This window comes from Rosa chinensis, chromosome 6 (assembly GCF_002994745.2).
Source record: "Rosa chinensis cultivar Old Blush chromosome 6, RchiOBHm-V2, whole genome shotgun sequence".
NCBI classification, from domain to species: Eukaryota; Viridiplantae; Streptophyta; class Magnoliopsida; order Rosales; family Rosaceae; genus Rosa; species Rosa chinensis.
This window is the reverse complement of record NC_037093.1, coordinates 20,413,274-20,435,160: the sequence shown is the minus strand read 5'-3', so window position 1 is coordinate 20,435,160 and position 21,887 is coordinate 20,413,274. Positions and strand designations below refer to the sequence as shown.

At 37.5% G+C, this 21,887-nt stretch overlaps 1 protein-coding gene across 1 annotated transcript; it reads left to right on the top strand.

Moving 5' to 3' along the window:
* The first annotated feature begins 19,805 nt into the window (after positions 1 to 19,805).
* On the top strand, positions 19,806 to 20,849 carry LOC112172548. The gene has a single exon (XM_024309941.2). The coding sequence runs from the start codon at positions 20,113 to 20,115 to the stop codon at positions 20,797 to 20,799; it is 687 nt and encodes a 228-aa protein (XP_024165709.1). The 5' UTR covers positions 19,806 to 20,112; the 3' UTR covers positions 20,800 to 20,849.
* Positions 20,850 to 21,887: the final 1,038 nt, after the last annotated feature.

Below are 21,887 nucleotides of genomic sequence, written 5' to 3'. Positions count from 1 at the left end.
CTATTCGCCAATAATTTTCGGCAAAGTGATTTTGTTTCGAGTAAGTTAATCTCCGATAATACTCTAGTTGTTACAGAGGTAGCTGATTTTGTGTATAAGCTTCGAAAACAAGAAGAATGTTTTTTCTCTCTCAAACTTGACATGAGCAAAGCTTAGATGTAAGTTTCTTGCAGGCTATGTTACTAAAACTGGGTTTTGATGTTCAGTGGGTTAAAATAGTTATGTCTTGCTTGCGTGAGTAATGCATTCAATCTTGCTCGATGATGAAAACAAAAAGGGACTAGTTTAGCTTTTCTAGTGAGAGAAATTCTCACTTCTCTCTAAACAAACCCACCGTTTAAGTTTTACTCCTCCTCCTCCTCCCCCCCTTTTCTTGCCAGATCTAGATCATTCTGATCTGGATCTTTGGCTTGAAAGTCGGGGGAGGTACTGATAATCAATTTTCCCTCTTCGTGAGGCTTTATGTATCTATGCTCGGCTTTTTAATTTCTGTTTTCTTTCTGTCTGTTGTCCTGGGCGATTTTACTCAGAGTTTGTCTCCGTTTTGGCCCTGTTTGGTTCTTGTTGTTCCCAATCTTCCTTTTTCCAGTTTATTCAGTCTTCATCCTCTTCCCCTCATTCATCTTTCTTCTGCCAAGATTGGTTCTCTCGCTCTTCGGAGCTTTCAAAGTGGGGTTTACCTACTATCGCACTGGGTGATGCTACGAGATCCTGTGTACCCTGTGGTGCCTGTTTCTTTGATCCCTTACCGGATCTCACCCGATCCTTCCATCCGGTTGTTTATCTGGTTACTTTGTTCTTGGCAGATTTGGTTTGATGTGGTGGAGATGGTGTTGGCTTTGATCCTTGGAAATCTGATGGCTTGGTGCATCGAATTCTGCATGGGTCACACTCCTGCGCATTCGACATGGTTGGATTTGGTTGCTGACTTCTTTGCCTTGGCTCGGTTGCTTCTTGTCGGTGGTTGCAATTAGTTGGTGGCTGTTGTTTGTTTGTTTTGTTCTTAGTTTGGGCTTTTTTGAGCCTTGTTGTTGGTTGTTGCTTCCTTTGGGAGGCTGTTGTCTCACTGTAATATTTTTGTGTTTCAATAACACCTCTTGATGTTTAATTGCCAAAAAAAAAAAATCTTGCTCAATGATGAACCTGTAGGGAATATTTCTCCGATAAGAGGCAATAGACATGGAGATCTCTTATCTCCTTAGTTGTTTAATGTTTATTCAGAATCATTATCTGCAATGATTTCTAATGCATTTGATAATCAATTACCGAAAGGTTTAATAATGTGTCAGGTAGCTTCCACTTTACATCATCTCTTCATTGTAGACAATAGCTTCCTTTTTGATAGTGCCACAGCAGGGAAATGCTTTCAATTTAGAGCCATTCTAAACGTCTATGAGAAAGCCTCTAGTCAGTGTAAGAATCAAATGTGGACTTGCCACAAATTATCATAATGTATATGATGATTAGCTTGATATCAATCCTAGTTTAACATGGATACAAACTGTAAATCGATACTAGTAACTTAATGAAGCAGTGTATCAATTCATTAAGGATAGTAACTCATTGCTTAGTCTACAAGAAAGGCTACAAGATTGTGATACATTAGGATTCTAATTAGGAGACTTGTCCCTTAAGAATTACCTTAATGGAAGGAATATAAGTGTTAACTATATATCCTATATAAATAGATGAACTTGGTCCTTGTGACTACCACGTTTTTGCATATTGTCTGTCCATTGAGAAGCAAGTTGGTAAGTAACAGAAGGCCATCTTCAAGTGATCATTGTTGTGCAGCTGCAGAGATGGAATCCATGCTAGTAATTGTTGAAGGTAAGTCTTGATTCTTGTGTGATTGTAGTCGAGCTTGTATGCATATGATTGTGAGCATGAATATATGGTTTTAACAATTTGTATCAGAGCATAGGCTCACAAACATGAATTCAGTTTTTGCTTGACATGAAAATCGTTTTAACGTTTTGCAAACAAACGAACAAACAAAACAAACCAAAAAAAATATTTTGCTTTACGGGTTGTTAACAAGCTCTAGGCCTAGTCACAGCAAGCGTATGCTTCACGACCAAAACCTCAAGAACAAGTGACCGTTGTATTACAACGGTTAGTTTTGACCAAGAACGAGGTTTGGGACTGGATTCAGAAACGCGCGAGATGTTTTCATCTCGAGAGGGGATACAAAACCCCGATTGATGTGAATCAAGAAGCCAATGGAGTTGATTGCTGCATTTAAATATCAAGTTCATGCTTCCGCTGAGAATTTTAGCAGCAAATTGGGGAAAAAGCAAAATCAGGTTTTTCTATGAAAATTGGTTTCGATTTGTAGCATAATTGTTAAGTTTTTGATTGTGCTCAAGCACCCTAGTTGCATTCCCGGCGTATGTTAGGCTAGAGTAGATGGTGACCGGATGAAATTTACAATTTCTTGATTGTTCTGTGGTTTCTTGGAATCGAAACAACTTTGGTCGTGAATATGCATGATGAATTGATTGCTTATATGGTATTGTATCTGTGATTGTGTGACAACGTATGAAGAATAAGAATCTCCCAAAAGCTTTACACATTATAGAAATTGACAGATGCAAGAGCTTAATTTTCTTATAAAGACAATATGGTCTAGGTAGAATATAAAGTTAAAGGCTCATGAGTTTTGTGGTTTTCTGTTGGCATAAGTGAACATGGTGCATAAAGCATCCTTCATTGATGTTGGCAGAAAGCATATAGAATAACAAAACTGAAATTGTGTCTTGTGTTTTAAGACTATACTTTAGTTTATCTTCCAAAGAAGTGGTCAAGTATGGTCTTAGAATGCAAGACAGCAGTATGCATGCTTAATGAAAATATATTTGGATACTTGGAAATTTTTCTTCTGTCTAAAGATGTGGATGAATCTCCTTGGATAACATATTTTGATTAAGCATGGCATATTGATAAAGAACTCCAGGGTATTAGACTTCTGCTCAAAAGTGATGCTTAATATTGTTTTATGTGTGGACTGACATGAATGCAAGTATGGATTGATTAAGTTTTTTGTATGATGTTGTATTGGACTGTTCTTGTTTTGGTTGCTTAAGTTCATAAAAGATATAGAAAACTTAAAGTAACTTCTTTACAAATTGAGAACTCACATGAATTTTGTTTTGCTCCTTAGGTAACTCTTACATGAACTTGAACAGTGTCTTGATGCTAACTGGAACCAACTATAGAGCTTGGCTAGACTCTGTAGAAAATTATATGGGAATGCATGAGAACATAGACTATTGCTTTACTGAGGATAAGCCTGCAAAGTTGAATGATAAAAGTACTAAGAAAGAAACTGATCTTTACAAGAAGTGGCATAGATCCAATAGAATGGCTAAGAACCTCATTCGTACTTCTATGTCTAAGACTGTCAGCAGAAGTATAGAAGAGCCTAAGCTAGCATCATATTTTTTGGAACCTATAGCTGCTAAGTTTAAAGAAAGTGAAAAAGCAGAAGCAGCTAGGTTAACCAAGAAGTTTCATGACTTAAAGTACACGGGTTCAGGGGGAGTTAGAGAGCATATTATGAAGATGATCCATATAAATGGCAGACTTAGGTAGGGGTCGTCAACGGGCCGGGCCGGGCCCGGCCCGGCCCATTCATAGCGGGCTTGGGCCGGGCCGGGCCTTGCTATATTTTTAAATAATTACGGGCCTGGCTGGGCCGGGCTTTATTAAAAATCAAAGGATCCAAGCCCGTCCATATAAAGCGGGCCTTGTGGGCTTTTTCGGGCCGGGCCGGGCTTAGCCTTGCGGGCTTTTTTGGGCCGGGCCTTGCGGGCTTTATTTATAAATAAATATTTAAAGACACAAGTTTTTTTTTTTTAATCAAGCTTTAGAAATTCAATGGATAATGATCAAATACAACCAAAAATAACAATCTATATAACTATATTGTACCAAAAAAAATCTATATTTATATATAGATACTAATTTGTTGATAAATAAATTTTTAAAGACACTAATTTTTTATAAATCTATATTTATATGTCATACACTCCAAAGAGCTACATATAGCAATTCAAAGAAAATGAGAAACCGACCGTTGGATGAGTTTATTACAATAAATTATGAGTGTGGTAAAAAATTTAGCCAATTTCACCATATTTTTGAAACCGATCGGATTGGTCAACCGTAGTCACTTATATGTTTTATTGGTTGACCGATGGCGTGGCAACCGCGAAACGTGCTTATTTTTTCACATCACGTTTGTATATATTCCATCGATGGATGTGCGTGGACAAAGATAAACAAAATTTAATTTTAATTACAAACACATTGGACTATACTAATTTTATTCCTAAAGTTATATGACTTATACATTGCATTTAAATTGTTTAAGTTCATTCTAAAGCAACCATGAAGTGGAAAATGAATTCGGAGAAACCAACCGCTTGATGGAGAGATTGTAATGTTTTATGGTGGTTGTAGAAAATCCAGCCAATTTGGTTCACATTTCGAATTCGATCAACTAGGTCAAACGTAGTTACTCTTATAAACCTATATATATACATCATACACTCCAAAGAGGAACCCCTATCAATTCAAAGAAAATGGAAAAACCGACCGTTGGATGAGTTTATTACAATAAATTATGAGTGTGGTAAACAATTTAGCCAATTTCACCATATTTTCGAATCCGATCGGATTGGTCAACCGTAGTCACTTATATGTTTTATTGGTTGACCGATGCCGTGACAACCGCGAAACGTGCTTATTTTTTCACATCACGTTTGTATATATTCCATCAATGGATGTGCGTGGACATAAGATAAAAAAAATTAATTTTAATTACAAACACATTGGTCTATATCAATTTTATTCCTAAAGTTGTATGACTTACACATTGCATTTAAATTGTTTAGGTTCATTCTAAAGCAACCATGAAGTAGAAAATGAATTCGGAGAAACCAACCGCTCGATGGAGAGATTGTAATGTTTTATGGTGATTGTAGAAAATCCAGCCAATTTGGTTATCGTTTCGAATTCGATCAACTAGATCAAACGTAGTTACTCATATAAATCTATTTTTATATATCATACACTCCAAAGAGCAACCCCTATCAATTCAAAGAAAATGGAAAAACCGACCGTTGGATGAGTTTATTACAATAAATTATGAGTGTGGTAAAAAATTTAGCCAATTTCACCATATTTTCAAATCCGATCGGATTAGTCTACCGATATGTAGAATATATATATGCACATATTTTATATAGAATTATAATAGTATAAGAACTTCCACACACACACACACACACACACACACACACACACACACACACATATATATATATATGTACATACATGTACATTTGCAAATATAATTAGCTATAATGGGCCACGCTCATTGTACCGCCAAAGGTACTAATTCCAACTAAAGGAATGACACGCAGACACACCGCTAGGCAAGCTACAGCCTCAGCGTCGGACCACCTCCAGATCACCGTCGACGCGCCGCCACGCGCTACGCCAAGATGGCATCAGAAGCTTCTGAAACTGGGAACTGAAGCATATCAGTCCCACATCGAAAACAAAGAGAAGATCAACCTCTTCCTCACCTATAAAAGGTTCTCTCCTCTCTCCTCATTAAGGACGCATTCAATACTTATCTACTGTTACTTTGTCAACACAAATACATTGACTAACTTAGGCATCGGAGAGCAGAAGACTGCCCGGTGCGGTCTCCCTCTGACGTCCGTTGTATTTCACTTGACAGGTAACGGGAGCTTCGAGAACAACACAAGTACCGATCCGCCCATCGGATCAATGTTAGCTAGGGTCCAGCTACCGCTGGACTTTCAGATATCAACAATATATCTCTATATATATATATATATATATCTCTCTCTCTCTCTCTCTCTACACACACACATATATATTAATATATATATATATATATGTGTCTATATATATATAAACACGCACATATATATTAGTATATATATGTATATATATATATATATATCTATATATATATATATCTCTATATCTCTCTCTCTATATATATATATATATAAACACACACACACACACACATATATATATCTATATATATATATATATATATATATATATAAACACACACACACATATGATATATTGATATATATATATATATATCTATATGACTATATATATATATATCTATATAAACAGACACACAAATATATATCTATATGTGTCTATATATATATATATATTTATAAACACACGCACACACATATAGATATATCTATATATATACCACACACACACACACACACATATATATATATAAAATATTTTGCGGGCTTTTACGGGCCGGGCCGGGTTTTTGCGGGCTTTTTTGCGGGCCTCCATCGGCCCACCAAGGCGGGCTTTTGTTGGTTTTTTGACGGGCCGGGCCGGGTCAAAAGCCCTGTGGGCTGGCGGGCCTCCATCGGCCCACTTGTTCTGCTGGCTTTTTGATGAGGCCTAAACTCAGGGAACTCTTGATGGGAGTTAGGGATGAGCAGGTAGTTCATTATGCACTGCATTCCCCACCTAATAGTTTTAGTCATCTTAGAACCAGTTACAATTCTCAAAAAGGAAACTGGACTCTAGATGAACTCATATCTATCTGTGTGGATGAGGAAGCTAGGATCAAGGAAGAAAAGGAACCTGCTACAGCCATAAATCTCATAGAGAAGCCTAAGAAGAAAAAGCCCCAGAACAAGCTCAAGCCTACCAAAGCCATAACTAAGAGTTCAACAGCTGCAGTGGCCAAGGAAAACAAGCCATTTAGGTTCAAGTGCTACTTTTGCAAAAGAGTAGGACACATGAAAAAGGACTGCATTGGCTACAAGAACTGGTTAGCCAAAAAGGGTAAGATTTTTTCTAATACTGTTTTTTCCTTAGAAACTAATCTTATAAATGTTGAACCACAATTTTGGTGGATAGATTCAGGCTCACCTATTCATATTACTAATTCTTTGCAGGGATTCATAAGGAGGAGAATCCCAAAAAGTGATGAAGTGAACCTGTGTGTGGGAAATGGCATGAGAGTGGCAGTCAAGGCTATTGGCACCTTAAAGCTCGATCTAGGATTAGGAAAATTGTTAGTTTTGGACAATGTTTTTTATGTATCTTCCATGAGAAGGAATTTGGTTTCAGTTTCTCTTTTAGTCAAATTTGGTTGTAGACTTGTTATTGATAGTAATGGAATTCTTATTTCTAAAAAAATTCTGTTCAAATTGGTTCTGGTGTTATTATAAATGATTATTTACGGTTAAATTGTTCAATGGCTCAACGAGAAATTTTACTTGTTGAAAATAACATAAACAATACTAGCACTTTAATAGGTGTTAAAAGAACCAAACTAAATGAAAAGTCTGCATAATTTATGGCATAGAAGACTTGGCCATGTGTCTAAAGAGAGACTGAAAATTTTGGTGAAAAACAAAATCCTAAATGAACTCGATTTTTCTGATCTAACAGACTGTGTGGAACGCTTTAAGGGAAAAATAACCAATACAAGAAAGAAGACTGCATATAGAAGCCAGAATTTACTACAACTCATACACATTGATATATGTGGTCCATTTAGGCATCAAACTATCTATGGGAATGTGTATTTTATCAAATTCATTGATGATTTTTCTAGATACAGTTATGTTTATCTACTTTCAGAAAATGAAAGTTTGAGGTAGAAAATCAACTAGAAAATAAAATCAAAACAGTGAGATCAGATAGAGGTGGTGAGTTCTATGGCAAGTACACTGAATCCAGCCAACAAAAGGGTCCATTTGCCCTGTTTTTGCAAGACAATGGAATTAAAGCTCAGTATACAACACCCTATAATCCACAACAGAATGGTGTTGCAGAGAGAAAGAATAGGACTCTTTTGAACATGGTTAGATGCTATTTTATAGGTTATCCAGATAAATCTAAAGGCTACAAGTTATATTCTGCTCACCATTCACCTAGGATTTTTGAAACTCATCAAGTAAAATTCCTAAGTGAAAAAGTTCACAATACAAACTTTGATGATTTAACCTCAGATTTTGAGGAAATTGTAGGGGCGGGCGTTTTCAACCGAGAGTCCGAGAAACCAGCTCAATCCAGACCTAAACTGACCATTCGGGTCAGTTTTCAAAGCTGATTTCCTCGGGTCGGGCTAAACCGAACCAATTAAAGTGTCATTCACTTCGGTCTCGGTTTCCGTGTTTGTAGAACCGATCCGGACCTATATTTGGTACATGTTTGCATTTCTACATTCCTACTTGTTTAGTTTCGATAGGTTTATGTTTAGTTTCTGCAATTCTGCATTTGTAGTTTGCAGTTTTGCTTAGCTTATGCATTTCTGCATTTATACTTTACAGTTTTGCTTTCAATTCTGCATTTCTGCATTTTTATGTTTACAGTTTTGTTTTGTTTCTGCATTTCTGCATTTGTAGTTTACTGCTTTACTACTTTAGTTTGCAATTAGTAGTCTTTGAATATGCAATTCTGCAGTTTGCAGCTTCAGTGAATCTGCAATTCTGCAGTTTGCACAGTTCTGGAAAAATAGTTTTCTTGGCCCGAAACACCGGACCGATTCTGTTCAGGTCAGTTTCTCATCGGTTTCAACCTGCTCAACACACCGATTTGGACCGATCCGCCAGTGTCGGTTTCGGACTCGGTTTTCAGCTTTTTCTGACCGAACCCAGCCCTAGGAAATTGTGTCAAATGAGAATATAAATGTAGCATTACCTTTAGAACAAGAACCATTAGCAACTGAAACTGTTACAGAAAATCAAGATGCATAAGATCAAGTGCCTGATCAAGAAATGTATCTTGATGATCATCAAGCTGAACCAAAAATTTTACCTGAACCAATCCCTGATGTAGAACCTCAAAATCCACAAATAGCTCAATCAAATCCTGAAAATCCTCAGCCTAGAAGATCACAGAGAGCAAAAAAATCAAATTATTGGGGGGGGGGGTGGGGGGGAAGAGAGTGACTACATTGTTTATCTGCAAGAAGCAGAAATTGAAATGGACTGTGCAGAGGACAATGATCCAACTACATTTAATCAGGCCATTGAAAGTAGTGAATCTCATCAATGGCAGCTAGCAATGGAAGCAGAAATTGATTCCACGAGCCAAAGTGCAGTTTGGGAATTAGTTGAACCTGACCCCAAACAGAAGCCTATAGGTTGTAAATAGGTTTTCAAAACCAAAAGAGATGTAAATGGCAATGTAGAGATACACAAGGCAAGGTTAGTTGCCAAAGGTTTTACACAGAAGGAGGGTATTGACTTTATTGAGACTTTTTCTCCAGTTTCTACAAAAGAGTCATTTAGGATAATCATGGCTTTAGTGGCCCATTTTGATATGGAGCTGCACCAGATGGATGTTAAAACAACTTTTTTGAATGGTGAAGTAGATGAAGTAATTTATATGAGGCAATCAGAAGGGTTTGTACAAGCTGGAAGTGAAAACTTAGTGTGCAAGTTAAGAAAATCAATTTATGGCCTAAAACAAGCTTCTAGACAGTGGTATAAGAAATTTGACTCAGTGATTTCTACTTTTTGATTTACAGAAAACCTTGTTGATGAATGTGTTTATTTGAAGATAGTTGGGAACAATTTTATTTTCCTAGTTCTCTATGTGGATGATATACTCTTGGCTAGCAGTAACCTTAAATTACTCAAAGATACCAAGAGCTTTCTGTCAAAGAATTTTGACATGAAAGACTTAGGAGAAGCATCTTATGTACTAGGTATTGAGATAGGGCACAGAGACTACTTGGTTTGTCTCAACAAAATTATGTTACCAAAATTTTAAAGAGATTTGGTATGAAAAAGTGTGCAGCTGGAGAAGTTCCCATATCCAAAGGAGATAAACTGACCAAGAAGCAAAGTTCCAAAAGTGATATTGAAAAACAGAATATGGAGTCAAAACCTTATTCTAGACTTGTAGGAAGTCTCATGTATGCACAAGTCTGCACTAGGCCAGACTTGTCTTTTGCAGTAGGGATTTTATCAAGGTTTCAATCTAATCCAGGCCATGGGCATTAGGTAGCTGGGAAGAAAGTGTTGAGATACCTGTAGAGAACCAAGAATTACATGCTAGTGTATAGGCAAGTGGAGGATCTGATACTTGTTGGATTTTCAGATTTTGATTTTGTAGGAAATTATCCAGACTCCAAGAAGTCGACTTGTGGATATGTGTTCGTGCTTGCAGGAAGTGCTATTGCTTGGAAGACCATGAAACAAACACTTATTTCAACTTCCACCATGAAAGCTGAATTTATTGCAGTGTATGAGACTGTGTGTGAAGGACTTTGGATCAGGAATTTTTTAATGCAGACCAAAGTGTTAAGTCACATTGTGGCAGACACACTTGTGATTTATTGTGATAATGAAGCAGCTATTTTCTTTAGCAAGAATAGTAAAAGATCAATAATTCTAAACACATTGATTTAAAGTATTACAGTGTTAGAGAAAGGATAAAGCATGGTGAGATAACTGTTTTGAGTATTGACACAAATTCACAGCTAGCAGATCCTTTCACCAAGGCATTGTCAGTGGCTGCATTCCAGAAACATACAGCAAGCATTAGAGTTTTGGCTAGCTTAGATGTTTAAATTCAGAGAGAGTTAGTCCAGTTGGAGCATTTTTAAATTCTGAAGTTTTTTGAGTTCTTGTGTTTTCAGTTGTGATCTTTTAGTTTTGTTTATCACAGCTTATTTGTAATGACAGTTTAAAGTTATCAATGAAATTTTGAGGTATTTCCAAATATGGTTTTGCTGCAGCTTCATTATTTTATTTTGAAAATTATCATCTTGTTTTTGAATATCATACTTGCTATCAGATGGCTTAAATCATGTATAGCATGATGTTAAGGTTCAAGCAATAATTTTAAGCCAACAGTGTTCAATAAATTTGCTTGAGTTTCTAGTTTAAGAAAATAAAGTAGGACCTAGTATATGCCTTCTTGTTGATACACATTAGCATATATCGTATCACTTCTGGATTGACATATGTAGATTGCAAGAGGTTGTGTTTGTGGTTTTGAAACTCTACATTTTTGTTAAAATGTATACTGTTTCTTGCTCTGCATAAGTAACTGTGATCTGACCATGTTGGAATGAATTTATGATTCAAGTTTGTTAGCTGGCGCGTACTTTGGTAAGTTAAATTAGTTTTGATATTATCTTGTGCAAATCATCAAGTATAATATGTGTCAGTCCAAGGGGAAGATTGTAAGAATCAAATATGGACTTGTCACAAATTATCATAATGTATATGATGATTAGCTTAATATCAATCCTAGTTTAACATGGATACAAACTGTAAATCGATACTAGTAACTTAATGAAGCAGTGTATCAATTCATTAAGGATAGTAACTCATTGCTTAGTCTACAAGAAAGGCTACAAGATTGTGATACATTAGGATTCTAATTAGGAGACTTGTCCCTTAAGAATTACCTTAATGGAAGGAATATAAGTGTTAACTATATATCCTATATAAATAGATGAACTTGGTCCTTGTGACTACCACGTTTTTGCATATTGTCTGTCCATTGAGAAGCAAGTTGGTAAGTAACAGAAGGCCATCTTCAAGTGATCATTGTTGTGCAGCTGCAGAGATGGAATCCATGCTAGTAATTGTTGAAGGTAAGTCTTGATTCTTGTGTGATTGTTGTCGAGCTTGTATGCATATGATTGTGAGCATGAATATGATTTTTTACAGTCAGAAGATAAATTATCAAAAAGGAAGTGTAGGTTTCGGCTGCAATGTGAATCCCCTTTTGCAAACACATTTGGCGTTGATTCCGGAAGTTAATTGTGTTCGGAAGCATGAACGACAATTGAGATTACCCCTACACATTGGTAAGTCCAAGACTGCAATCTTTTAATACATAAAAGATAAGTTGACAAACAAGCTGATCAATTATTGGAAGTCCAAAATCTTGAGGTTAGCAGGGAAAGAGATTCTTATAAAAGTGTTTGCTCAAATCATGCCTCTTTATACAAAGAATTGTTACTTGCTTCCCAACGGATCAAGTGATGATCTTCATCAGGTTTATGCTCAATTTTTGGGGGGATATAGAGGAAAATAAGAAAACTTATTGGATATCATGGGACAAGATGTGCCTAACTACGAAAGAAGGTGGTATGGTATAGGATTCAAAAATTTATACCTCTACAATCTAGCAATGCTTGCTAAACAATGCTAACCACAAATGTAAGGACGGATTCGACCTCACTGATCACACAGAGGCAAAGCGAAGCAACTTGAACCAAGACGAACAAACTCGATTATGACCCAAGACCAAACAAACTCGATCAAGACTGACAAATAAGAAGAGACCTCAGACATGCGCCTAAATCCATCAACCTGTAAAAAGATTGTTGAGCCAACCTATGTGTTAGGTGCCCGCGTGAATGATGTGGCTTTGTTGCGCATATACAAAGGTATTTTAAAATTTAAATACTCATATGTGAAAGTTCAGGAAAAGCCGGTGAGCTGTGAGTCATGTAACCTGTTAGTAAATTATAATTCCAACATTGTAAATGTCATGGTTCGATTCTCATTGACATATATAATGGTGAGGTGGACTAAGTTTCTTATTATTATTTTTTTTTAAAATTATATTTAAGGGGGGAAAAAAAATAGGCATCCCAATAAATTAATAAATTTTTGATCCCTTGATAATAATTCCTAGTCCTACTGGGAGAGGGATGTCAAGCTCTGTATAAATAGGCATGTTCAATTACATGATTAGCAGCGGGTGTTGATTATAACTGCCCACCTCAGACAATGATGACTGATGTTTCATCCTCATTATCCTTCAAAAGAAGGAGGCTCCCCTCCAATCTCGATCGTATAGAAGCTCACATTTTTGAAGCTTCGGCATTTTCTTCAAACTATCAGGAGGCTGAGGACGATGAAATTTTTGAATTCACCGCAGAGGATTATTATCGGGTTTTGAATTCCCGGAAGATGAGAGGGGCAGAAGAACAGGTGGCTTGCAGGTCAAGGATCACGAAGGTAGTGAATAGGGTTCGATGTCCTGATGATGAGACATTGTTAGAGTCCAGTTTTCATCCATCGGAAAAGATTCAGAGCTTGCTTGATCTTCTCAACAAAGTGGTCGCTCGCCCGTTCCAGATCTATACTACTCCTCCTAATTAAGAAGCTGATAAGAGACATGGCACAGGATTTTTACTCTGCTGGGTTTGTTCCTGGTGCCATTGTTTATTTATCATACCAGTAATCAACAGAGCCGCATCTAAATTGCTACACAAGATTTGACGACCTTGTTCTTTGAGGAGATCGAGAAAGAACAATGCAAGTTTATATTAACATACTGTGTGACCTCAACATTATTGACAATATGTTTGTGTCTTTCTGATGTTTTAGATTATCAATTAATGTGCAGGTCTCGAAAACAAATTTTTTTTTTTTTTTCTCTTCTTCAACATACTATAATAATAACTTCACCAAGTTTTAAACCCTATATTCTGGACCTGTTCAGCTCCAGCAAATAGAATCGTATCTAACATAATCAAGGAACGTGTACAAAAGTTAATAATTTTAAAAGAAGAGCAGTTTAGGTGTTCCATCAACTAAAAAGAGAACTAGTTTTCTAAGAACAAGTAATTAGTTAATCAAATATCTGTAGCTTTGATCAAGTACGCAGCAACCTTATCTCTTCTCAAAAAGCCTTTCCAGGAACCTTTACAGGCAAGAAAGAAGAGAGAAGCACTAACCACAAACGAAGCTTGTACCTGAATCAACTCGAGGATTCCAAAGAAAAGAACAATTTCCATTGCTTTGCAGGAGCAGGATTGGGCATTAATAATTAGATTCTGAAGGCTTTTGTCTCTCTCCTCTCTAGTCACTCACACACACACACAATTAAATAATTCCAAATTGCATAAAGAAAATGGAGCCCAGATATCAAAACCCGTTTCAATTGAAAGTGGCAGCCCAATGATAAATAAAATTTGTCTGCCTAGTGGTCACACAGATTGATTATGTATTAGTATCATATAACTATAGGATATTTATATTAAATGTTAATAACTCACCTAAACCCATTAAGGTGGGCAGTGGCCAGTGGGTTGAACTGCTTTCGATCCGTTGGTTTATTCAATTCGGTAAAATTGAATTAAATACGTTCTTATATCATCAATTTAGAATAGTACGTTTTCTGCCTAATCAATAAAGATGAATAATAGCAATGTTTCTTACGATACAAAACAAAACCCTAGCTCTCTCTCTCTCCCATAGCTGTCCAGGTCTTCTCCTCTTCTTCTAGTGTCGCTCGTCCGGCGGCGGCCCAGCGTCGGTGTCAACCTTTGTTGCGCTGATGCTATAGAGCTGCTGCCGGACGGGTGGTGTTTTGGGCTTGCCTTCGGACCTGGAATGGGTTTGCTTGGAGGCGGATCAATGGTGGTGGTCAATCTGTGTCTGGTCTCCCTGCAAAGCTTGAGGCGGTATGGTCATGATCGTTTTCATGGGTCGGCGCTAGGTGGCGTGGGATGGTTCTCACCAGACGGCAGCGGCTGTGTGTTGGCGTAGGGTGGTTACCAGATGGCGGCGGCTGTGTTTGGTACTACGGAGGCGGCGGATCGGGGTGCTGTTTCTGGGAGGATTGTTGTGGCAAGCCCTCTGAAGATGGTGTCGAGGTTCGTCTGGCTCTGATGGTATCCGGTCTGTGCGACGGCGGCGGCGGTCGTTGGGTCTGATGATGCTGCACAGCGAAGCAGGGCTGGGCTAGGCTGGGCCAGACTTTGGTTTGCGTCTGGGTTGGGCCTCTCTTGGGCTCTTGGGCGGCTGCTCTTAATTAATGTTGCTTGTTTTTTATTTGTCAATAAACCCCTTGTTCTATAAGGGATTGTTTTAGTGGGCTTCAGCCCGATCTAGGCTTTTTTAGTTCTTGAGTCGTCAGTTAGGTGACAAACCTCGATCATTTTTAGCTCGATTGGGTTTGTCTTGTCTATGCTCGTTGAAGCTCCTCTAGGAGCCTTTGTAGAAGTACTTGATTTCAACGTACCACAATTGCGTGCTCGGCGTTTGGAGTCAGGTAGATTAGATTGCCTACGAGGCGAGGTGTTTTTTGCTAGCATAGACTACTCTACGCTATCAATGTGTATACAGAGTAGTCTTTAGTACTATTCTAACCCATGATTCAGGGTCATATTATTGCTATGAACTCTTTATATCAAAAAAAAAATAAAGATGAATAATAATAAGACATTTGACATTTGACATTAGCTCAAGTGTCTCTCTTTCATTAAGTCTTCTCGATTCGGAAACCTAAACTTAGGTTTCGTGAGTAGTGCGGCGGCGTCCCTTGGCACCGATCTGCAGCAGGGCACTCCAGCGTCGTTTTCCAAACAAAGGAGAACGAGACTTCGATCTCGGGTTGAGTTGTGGTCGAGTTCGGTTTTGGTTCTTTCGGGCTGAGTTGTGGTCGACGGCCGTAGTTGGCATCAGGCTTGCGGGGGAGGCTCTTCCTGCATAATCGGTTTTCCACTCGGAGTGAATTGGCGCTGATCTCTGGGCAGCAGGCGTCTGGCTTCGAACTTTGAAGCGGGTCGTCCGGCTTCGGACTTTGACGAGGGTCGTGTTTTAGGGGCGACGTATCTTTAACCGGCTTAGACCAAAGGCAAGGTCTTTTCCAACTCTCATGGGGGAGGGTCGCTGGCGGCCGCCTGAGCGGTGATGGGCGGAGGTTGCCGCTCGGACAGGTCAACTCCCGGTCAACTTGGGTGTGGGAGACGATGGGTGATAGGAGCAAAAAGTATGACGATATTATTGAATATGTGCCCCATTTTTGCCTTGTTTCTCCCTTAGTTTAGTGTTTTGAGTCATTAAGTCATTTTGAGAGTCTTGTTGTGTGTTTGGAGTGAAATAGGCGTAAAAAGTAAAATTCATGAAAAATCCTAGCTGGATCAGGATTCCTCACTGTCGACTGTTTTTGCGGTCTTTACATTTTAATTCCCTTTATTTTCTCTAGAAAATTCTGATATTCTCCTGCTTGTTGTAGGAAACCTTGCCTGGTGGAACTCTTGGAAACAATGAAGGAGTCATAAAATAAAACATTTAAGATATTTGACCAAGCAATGAAGAAGGGAAATAAAGGAGAAAGATGTTTTCAGTTGGGGAATAAAGGAGAAAGACGTTTTCAGTTGAGGAATAAAAGAGAAAGATGTTTCAACTGGAAAATAAATAAGAGAAAGACGTTTCAGCTTGGAAATTAAAGGAATTGCCACATTATGAGAGGAGTTAAGGCCATAAAGGAGATGTTTCAGTTGGAAAATTAAAGGAATTATGATGCAATCCCATCTGTCCAATGATGAAGGGTATGATCGACAAAAGCCAACCAATGTTCCCCTATAAATAGGCAACGTCCAAAGCAGAATTTTCATCACTTCCCAGCCAAGATCACTTCCTGACCAAGATAATTTCTGGCCTTCACTTCCTGGCCAAAAACCATTCCAAGACTGCCCAATTCACTCCTTAAACTTCCATCACCTACAAGACCGTGACACCATCCATCCATCAATCTACAAAGCTCTTAGGAGCTGAGTCAATAACGCTCCACCACCATAGCAGAGACAAGTTCATTACCGTGTTGCTAAGCCACTGAGGAAAACTTCAACGTGTAACTATGACTCTACTTACAATTTTTATTTCGGTTTTGTGTGTTTCGATTTGAGAGTTGTGTAATTGGAGACGTGAAATTTTTAGAATATTTTTATTAATATTTTTGAGATTTTCAGTTTATTATTGAGTTAATTTCGAGAATTCTTTTATGATGCATGTTACAATCTTGTGCCCTTTTATGTGTTTAGGGAATTTCCAAAGTTAGGTTAATAAGTTTGCATGCTAGAATAACGGTGAGAGTTCTTGTGTGTTTTCTTAATTTGCCAAGAGTAATTGTTATTTGTTAAGGCGCCGAGTTAAACAAGTAGCAATTAGTTCTAAAAAGTGGTAAAAACTATGTTCAATGGTTAAACGATTCTGGAAATTACGTGTTAAATTCTATGTGTAATGGTTAATTTGCACGTGTGAGTTGATTCGAGGGTTAGATAATACTACTAGTTAAGAGAACTACACTGAGTGTTTTCAAAAATTAGTAGTATTAGGCTTGGTAAGGATTTTTCTGATCCAAACCTATATTAGAATGAATCAGATAAATGGATTGATCCACTGAGGCTTTTCATTTGGGCTCTTATCTAGGCATTTAAGATGGGCACATTTTTGTAGCATGTTGAAATGGATTTTCTGTTTTTACACTTAGTAATTTCCTAGTGGTATTGGTCAAGGTTAGGGAAATCGATCATTTTATATAGTTTTATTTGTTTTGTTTTTATTTTTAGTAGATTAGAAACCAAATTCCAAAACCCCCATTTTATTCTTTTATTTGTTAATTGACCTTTTTGTGTAGGTGTACTCTACAATCCCCTAACTGAACGATTCCTGCTTATCCTATTCTGACAACTACATTTTGCAGGGTTAAATTGTAAGGCTATTTCAGCCCCATCAATGGGTTGGGTAGTGGGCTTTTGTGCCTCTGCCTATCTGGGCTGCTTTGCAGTCTGGAGAACTGGGCCTGTGGTTCAGTTCCCCTTTTCTTTTACACTTGGGTTGGGCTCGGGGTTGGACATTTTGGGAGGTAGCATGTCTTGCTCTTTTACCCCGTACTTGTTCCTACAATGTTGCTATGGCTGGGTTGAGTGTTGCGACGTACACCAAAAGGGTCTTAGGCGTCAAGATATTCAGACCAGTGGTTCCATCCTAGGACAGTGTAGGGTTATGGAGTTTTTTCAATTCTGTATTTGTTTTTGGCAGTTCCTTTAGGATTTTAGTTTTCTGGATTTTCTGTTGGATTTCAGTACTCTATGAGCTTGCATTGTAATATGAGGGGTGATTGTACCCTTCATGCTTGACCGAGAGAGGTCGTCATGATTTCTATCAATGGATTAGTTTTCTGTTTGTCCTAAATTTTTTTTTTTAAATAAAAATAAAATAAAGATGAATAATAAATTTGAACTATTTTCTTTATTCAATTTAAGTGTCAATCGATTAATATCGATATAAGTATTTTCATCCATTTTCTTAACGAACTGTGCTTTGTTAAATACAAAACCCAAGCAGCATTCTTGCAGGCAAGTTGTGCAAGGGTGCTCATCAAAGTCCTTGGTCAGCACTAGTGCATGTGTACAATATTGTCAATTTGTTAGCCGTTGAGTACCTAGCTACTTTTTACTCAAATCTACCTCAAATGGAAAAAGTGTCGTCAAGTATATTAGATATTAGGACTTAATTTAAGGTGGATTTGGAAGTTAATTATTATAGGTGATTGAGTTGGTAAGAACCTCCAGCTGTGAAACATTTAAGCTCTGGTTTGAATTTTGTCGCGCTGATTGAAGTTTAAATCTCAATCTATTCTTAGTGACAAGGGAAGATGAAGCGTTTTGACATGACCTCCCGACGCGAATTAGTCTCTAGGCCTATAAAATTTTTCAGGATACCGTGTAAAAACTGTAATCTCAATTAAAAAAGGTGGACTTCAAAGTTTTGCTATCTTTTTAAAATAAATCGGTTTATAAATTCGCCAACGCCAACCAATCTAATAGTGTGGGTTCAAACTTGCTAATATCAAATCGTGCCACGTTGAAAATTACCTCCCCAAGAAACCCTAACGTGCCATAGGACTCAACCTCAAATTCTACCTTTACTCGAGTTGAGATCGATTTATGAACTTCCTCATCTCATTCCAGTACACGATTGTGGTTGATATTTCATCCAGGCCGAGTTCCATGATTGATGGAGAGGTGCTTCTCTTCTTCAAGCTCGTAACGTGCCACATAGCAATTTTGTACCCTAAGTGAAAAAGGCTGTCTACCATTATTGGCGTGAGTCACTCAAGGCACAGAGAGCAACTGAAACCAGATAAAGGAGAAAGATGGTGCCAAACAAAAGAAGGAATTGTCATTTAGAAATAAAAATTGAAAAGCAAATGAAAGTAAGAGAAAGTAGTCATACTTGGCACATTCTTAGTGAGTAAGAAACTGAGCCTTTTGCCACAAGAAAGAAAAGAAAAGAAGAAACTGAGCCTGGAATCTAGATGACAGTGATGTTACCGTATCAAAGCTTGCCGCCTGGCTCAATATAGTGGGACTCTAAAGCTACTACCAATACTATCTAGATTCATCTAAACACTTTCTTCCTTTCTAACCATTTTTAGGTCTATTACCAAATCACAATTCAAGAGAATAGTTCTGTGATGACATTTCTGGAGGTCTTTTGTAATTAGGTTCTGTAATTCTTCTAATTAAGAACTATAAGTAAATTACCAGAATTGAACATGTTGATTGGATTTGTTTCTAATATCTAATAACATACCAAAATGAGAGTGTTCTTCGTGCTAAGGCAGTATCGAATAATGTTTTAAGCTTATAGTTGATTTGTATCTCGTCCGCACAAGATTTAGAGAGTAGTAGGAGATATGTTATGTCTTCAAACATTAATCAATTGGAGAAAAGTTTCTTGTCATATGTTTAATTTCTTCATGTCTTAAATTTAAATTCTGGTGCATAGTACAGCATATTCCATGCAATTATGGAAAAACTGTAATGGTGCTTGGATAGACCCTCAAGTTGCAAATTTGAAATAAAGCATATTAATGGAATGGAATATATTACAAAGTAAAAGGCTATTGTCTAAAATTTTTAGAAAGAAAAAGAAAAAGTTCCATGCTTCATGGCCTATAAATAGAAAGCCTGCACAATTTAAAGGTTTCAATTCAGCATTCACATTCCATACCAACACAACACAACACAAACGACTGATATTACTCTTTACTATCTCCATTTCATCTGTCTTAAAACAGAGCTCATTCAATTGACTCTGTTTCCTCTGTTTTCATGCTTCCTATAATCAAATCCCTCGTAAAATCTGCTGCTCTGATAGTAGTACCCCTATTGCCTCTGTTGAGAGACATGGTGGGCTACGAAGCTTTGAGCAAATTCGAGTGAGAAACGCACAATTCTCCAAAACCTTTTTCAAGAGATTCTTCTTTGATTTCTCTCAGGTTTCATAAAACAAGATGGATTCAATCAATTTTTATGACATCAAAGCTGAGAAGGCCAACGCCATATTGAGGTACCGCCAGCTTAGAAAGATTGGAAACTTTTTTCGATTACTGGAAGTGTTTGTTGTTCTGCTCCTGATTTCCAGACTTTCTCTTCAACTCCCTAATGCTGTCAAGAACTCTGGCTTCTACTTCCGAGACATATCAGGCTTCATGTTCAGTCCTCGCTTTGTGTTCGTCGTTGGAAACATTATAGTCATCATTCTCTTTGCCAAGTCCGGTGGGTTCTCAGCTAAGGATTCAAGCACAGCTGGCTCAGGAGGTGATTTTTATGATGAGTTTGTTCGGAGCAGTGAAAAGAATCAGAAGATTCGCCGAGATGAAATCGAGTACAAGGTCAATCAGAGCACATGTGATGGTGGTATAGTTCCTGTGCAAACTCATAGCTCCTTGGTAGTGAAGAACTACACAAGGAGTCAATCAGAGAACTTGAAACGCGACGTTTGCCAGAACTCACGCCGTGTATTGAGGCGTTCAGAGACGGAGAAGTTCAAGAAAAATGTCAAGTCTGGTGAGAAGAAATTGCCAGAAACTATGTTCCCAGAAGATGGCATGAGCAACGAGGAGTTTCGCTGCAAGGTTGAGGCTTTCATTGCCAGGCAGCAGAAGTTTCGACTGCAAGAAGAATACTCTGTAATCTAAGATTTAAGTATTTGAAAATCTCAGTTTCTACTCTCTTCTTCTCTGTTTTAGCTTTTTGGGTTTCTGTATGTGTGTGTGTATCTGTACATTGCTATATATACATTGCTATATATATATATATATATATATATATATATATATATCTGTACATTGCTATATCGAAATTGCAATGTAAAGTTTTCTGGTATTTTCTGTTCATACATGCTCAAAAGTACTACTGATTTGCAGTTTTTTTTAGCAGAACTACAAATTATGTAATAAATTTAAGATTACTCTTAGCTCTAGTGGTGAAGAACTCTTAACCCAACATTTCTAGATTAACCCTACATTGAGCACAGGATTTCGATTCTCATCCTCTCCCTTCTTCCTTGTTAAAAAAAAAAGAACAATAATTATATATCTGACATGACCGACAAGTGTTTTAGGACAAAATTCCAAGCATATGCCTATACGCCAAAAGCAAATGGGTAATTCAATCTAAGATAATGCATCATTTAAAGAACAAATCCGCAGATAAGAGAATTTCCCATAGATTTTCCCGTTATTGCTGAAACAAATGGCACAATAGCAAAGAATGTATTCTAAATTCTCTTTACACATTATTATGCATCAATCCCAAATTTCCTTCTTTTTTGGGTAAGAATAAATCGGCAGTATAAAGTCTGAGGAGTTTCCAATTGCATTGAAACAGATAGAACAAACTATAAAGCCTTCCAGCAGAGCAGTTTAATTTCGAAAAGTCAGTTTTCAGTCATTTGATGTAAGATGAGCATCTATACCCTTCCTCAATTGCACAAACCAGATGAAGAGGGACACTGAGGCATACAACTATACAAGCACTACATGATACTCACTGAATCCGAGCACTAATATCTATTGCCTTTTTCACTAGCACTAATTCATGTATTTTACTTATAATTTTGTGGCCAATACATGCTATTCTAATTTGAATATATTTTATATTTTGTGGTAGTGTAAATCACTATAGCCACTACTCTACAACCCCATTGGACTCCTCTCTACATCTTAAGATTCAGTGCAGGAAAAGATTAGTTGTATATTATTTTAGAAGGAAAAATTTTAAGAAC

Coding starts and splice junctions, on each gene's coding strand:
- LOC112172548 (XM_024309941.2), top strand. CDS start 20,113: ATGGATTCAATCAATTTTTATGACATCAAAGCTGAGAAGGCCAACGCC.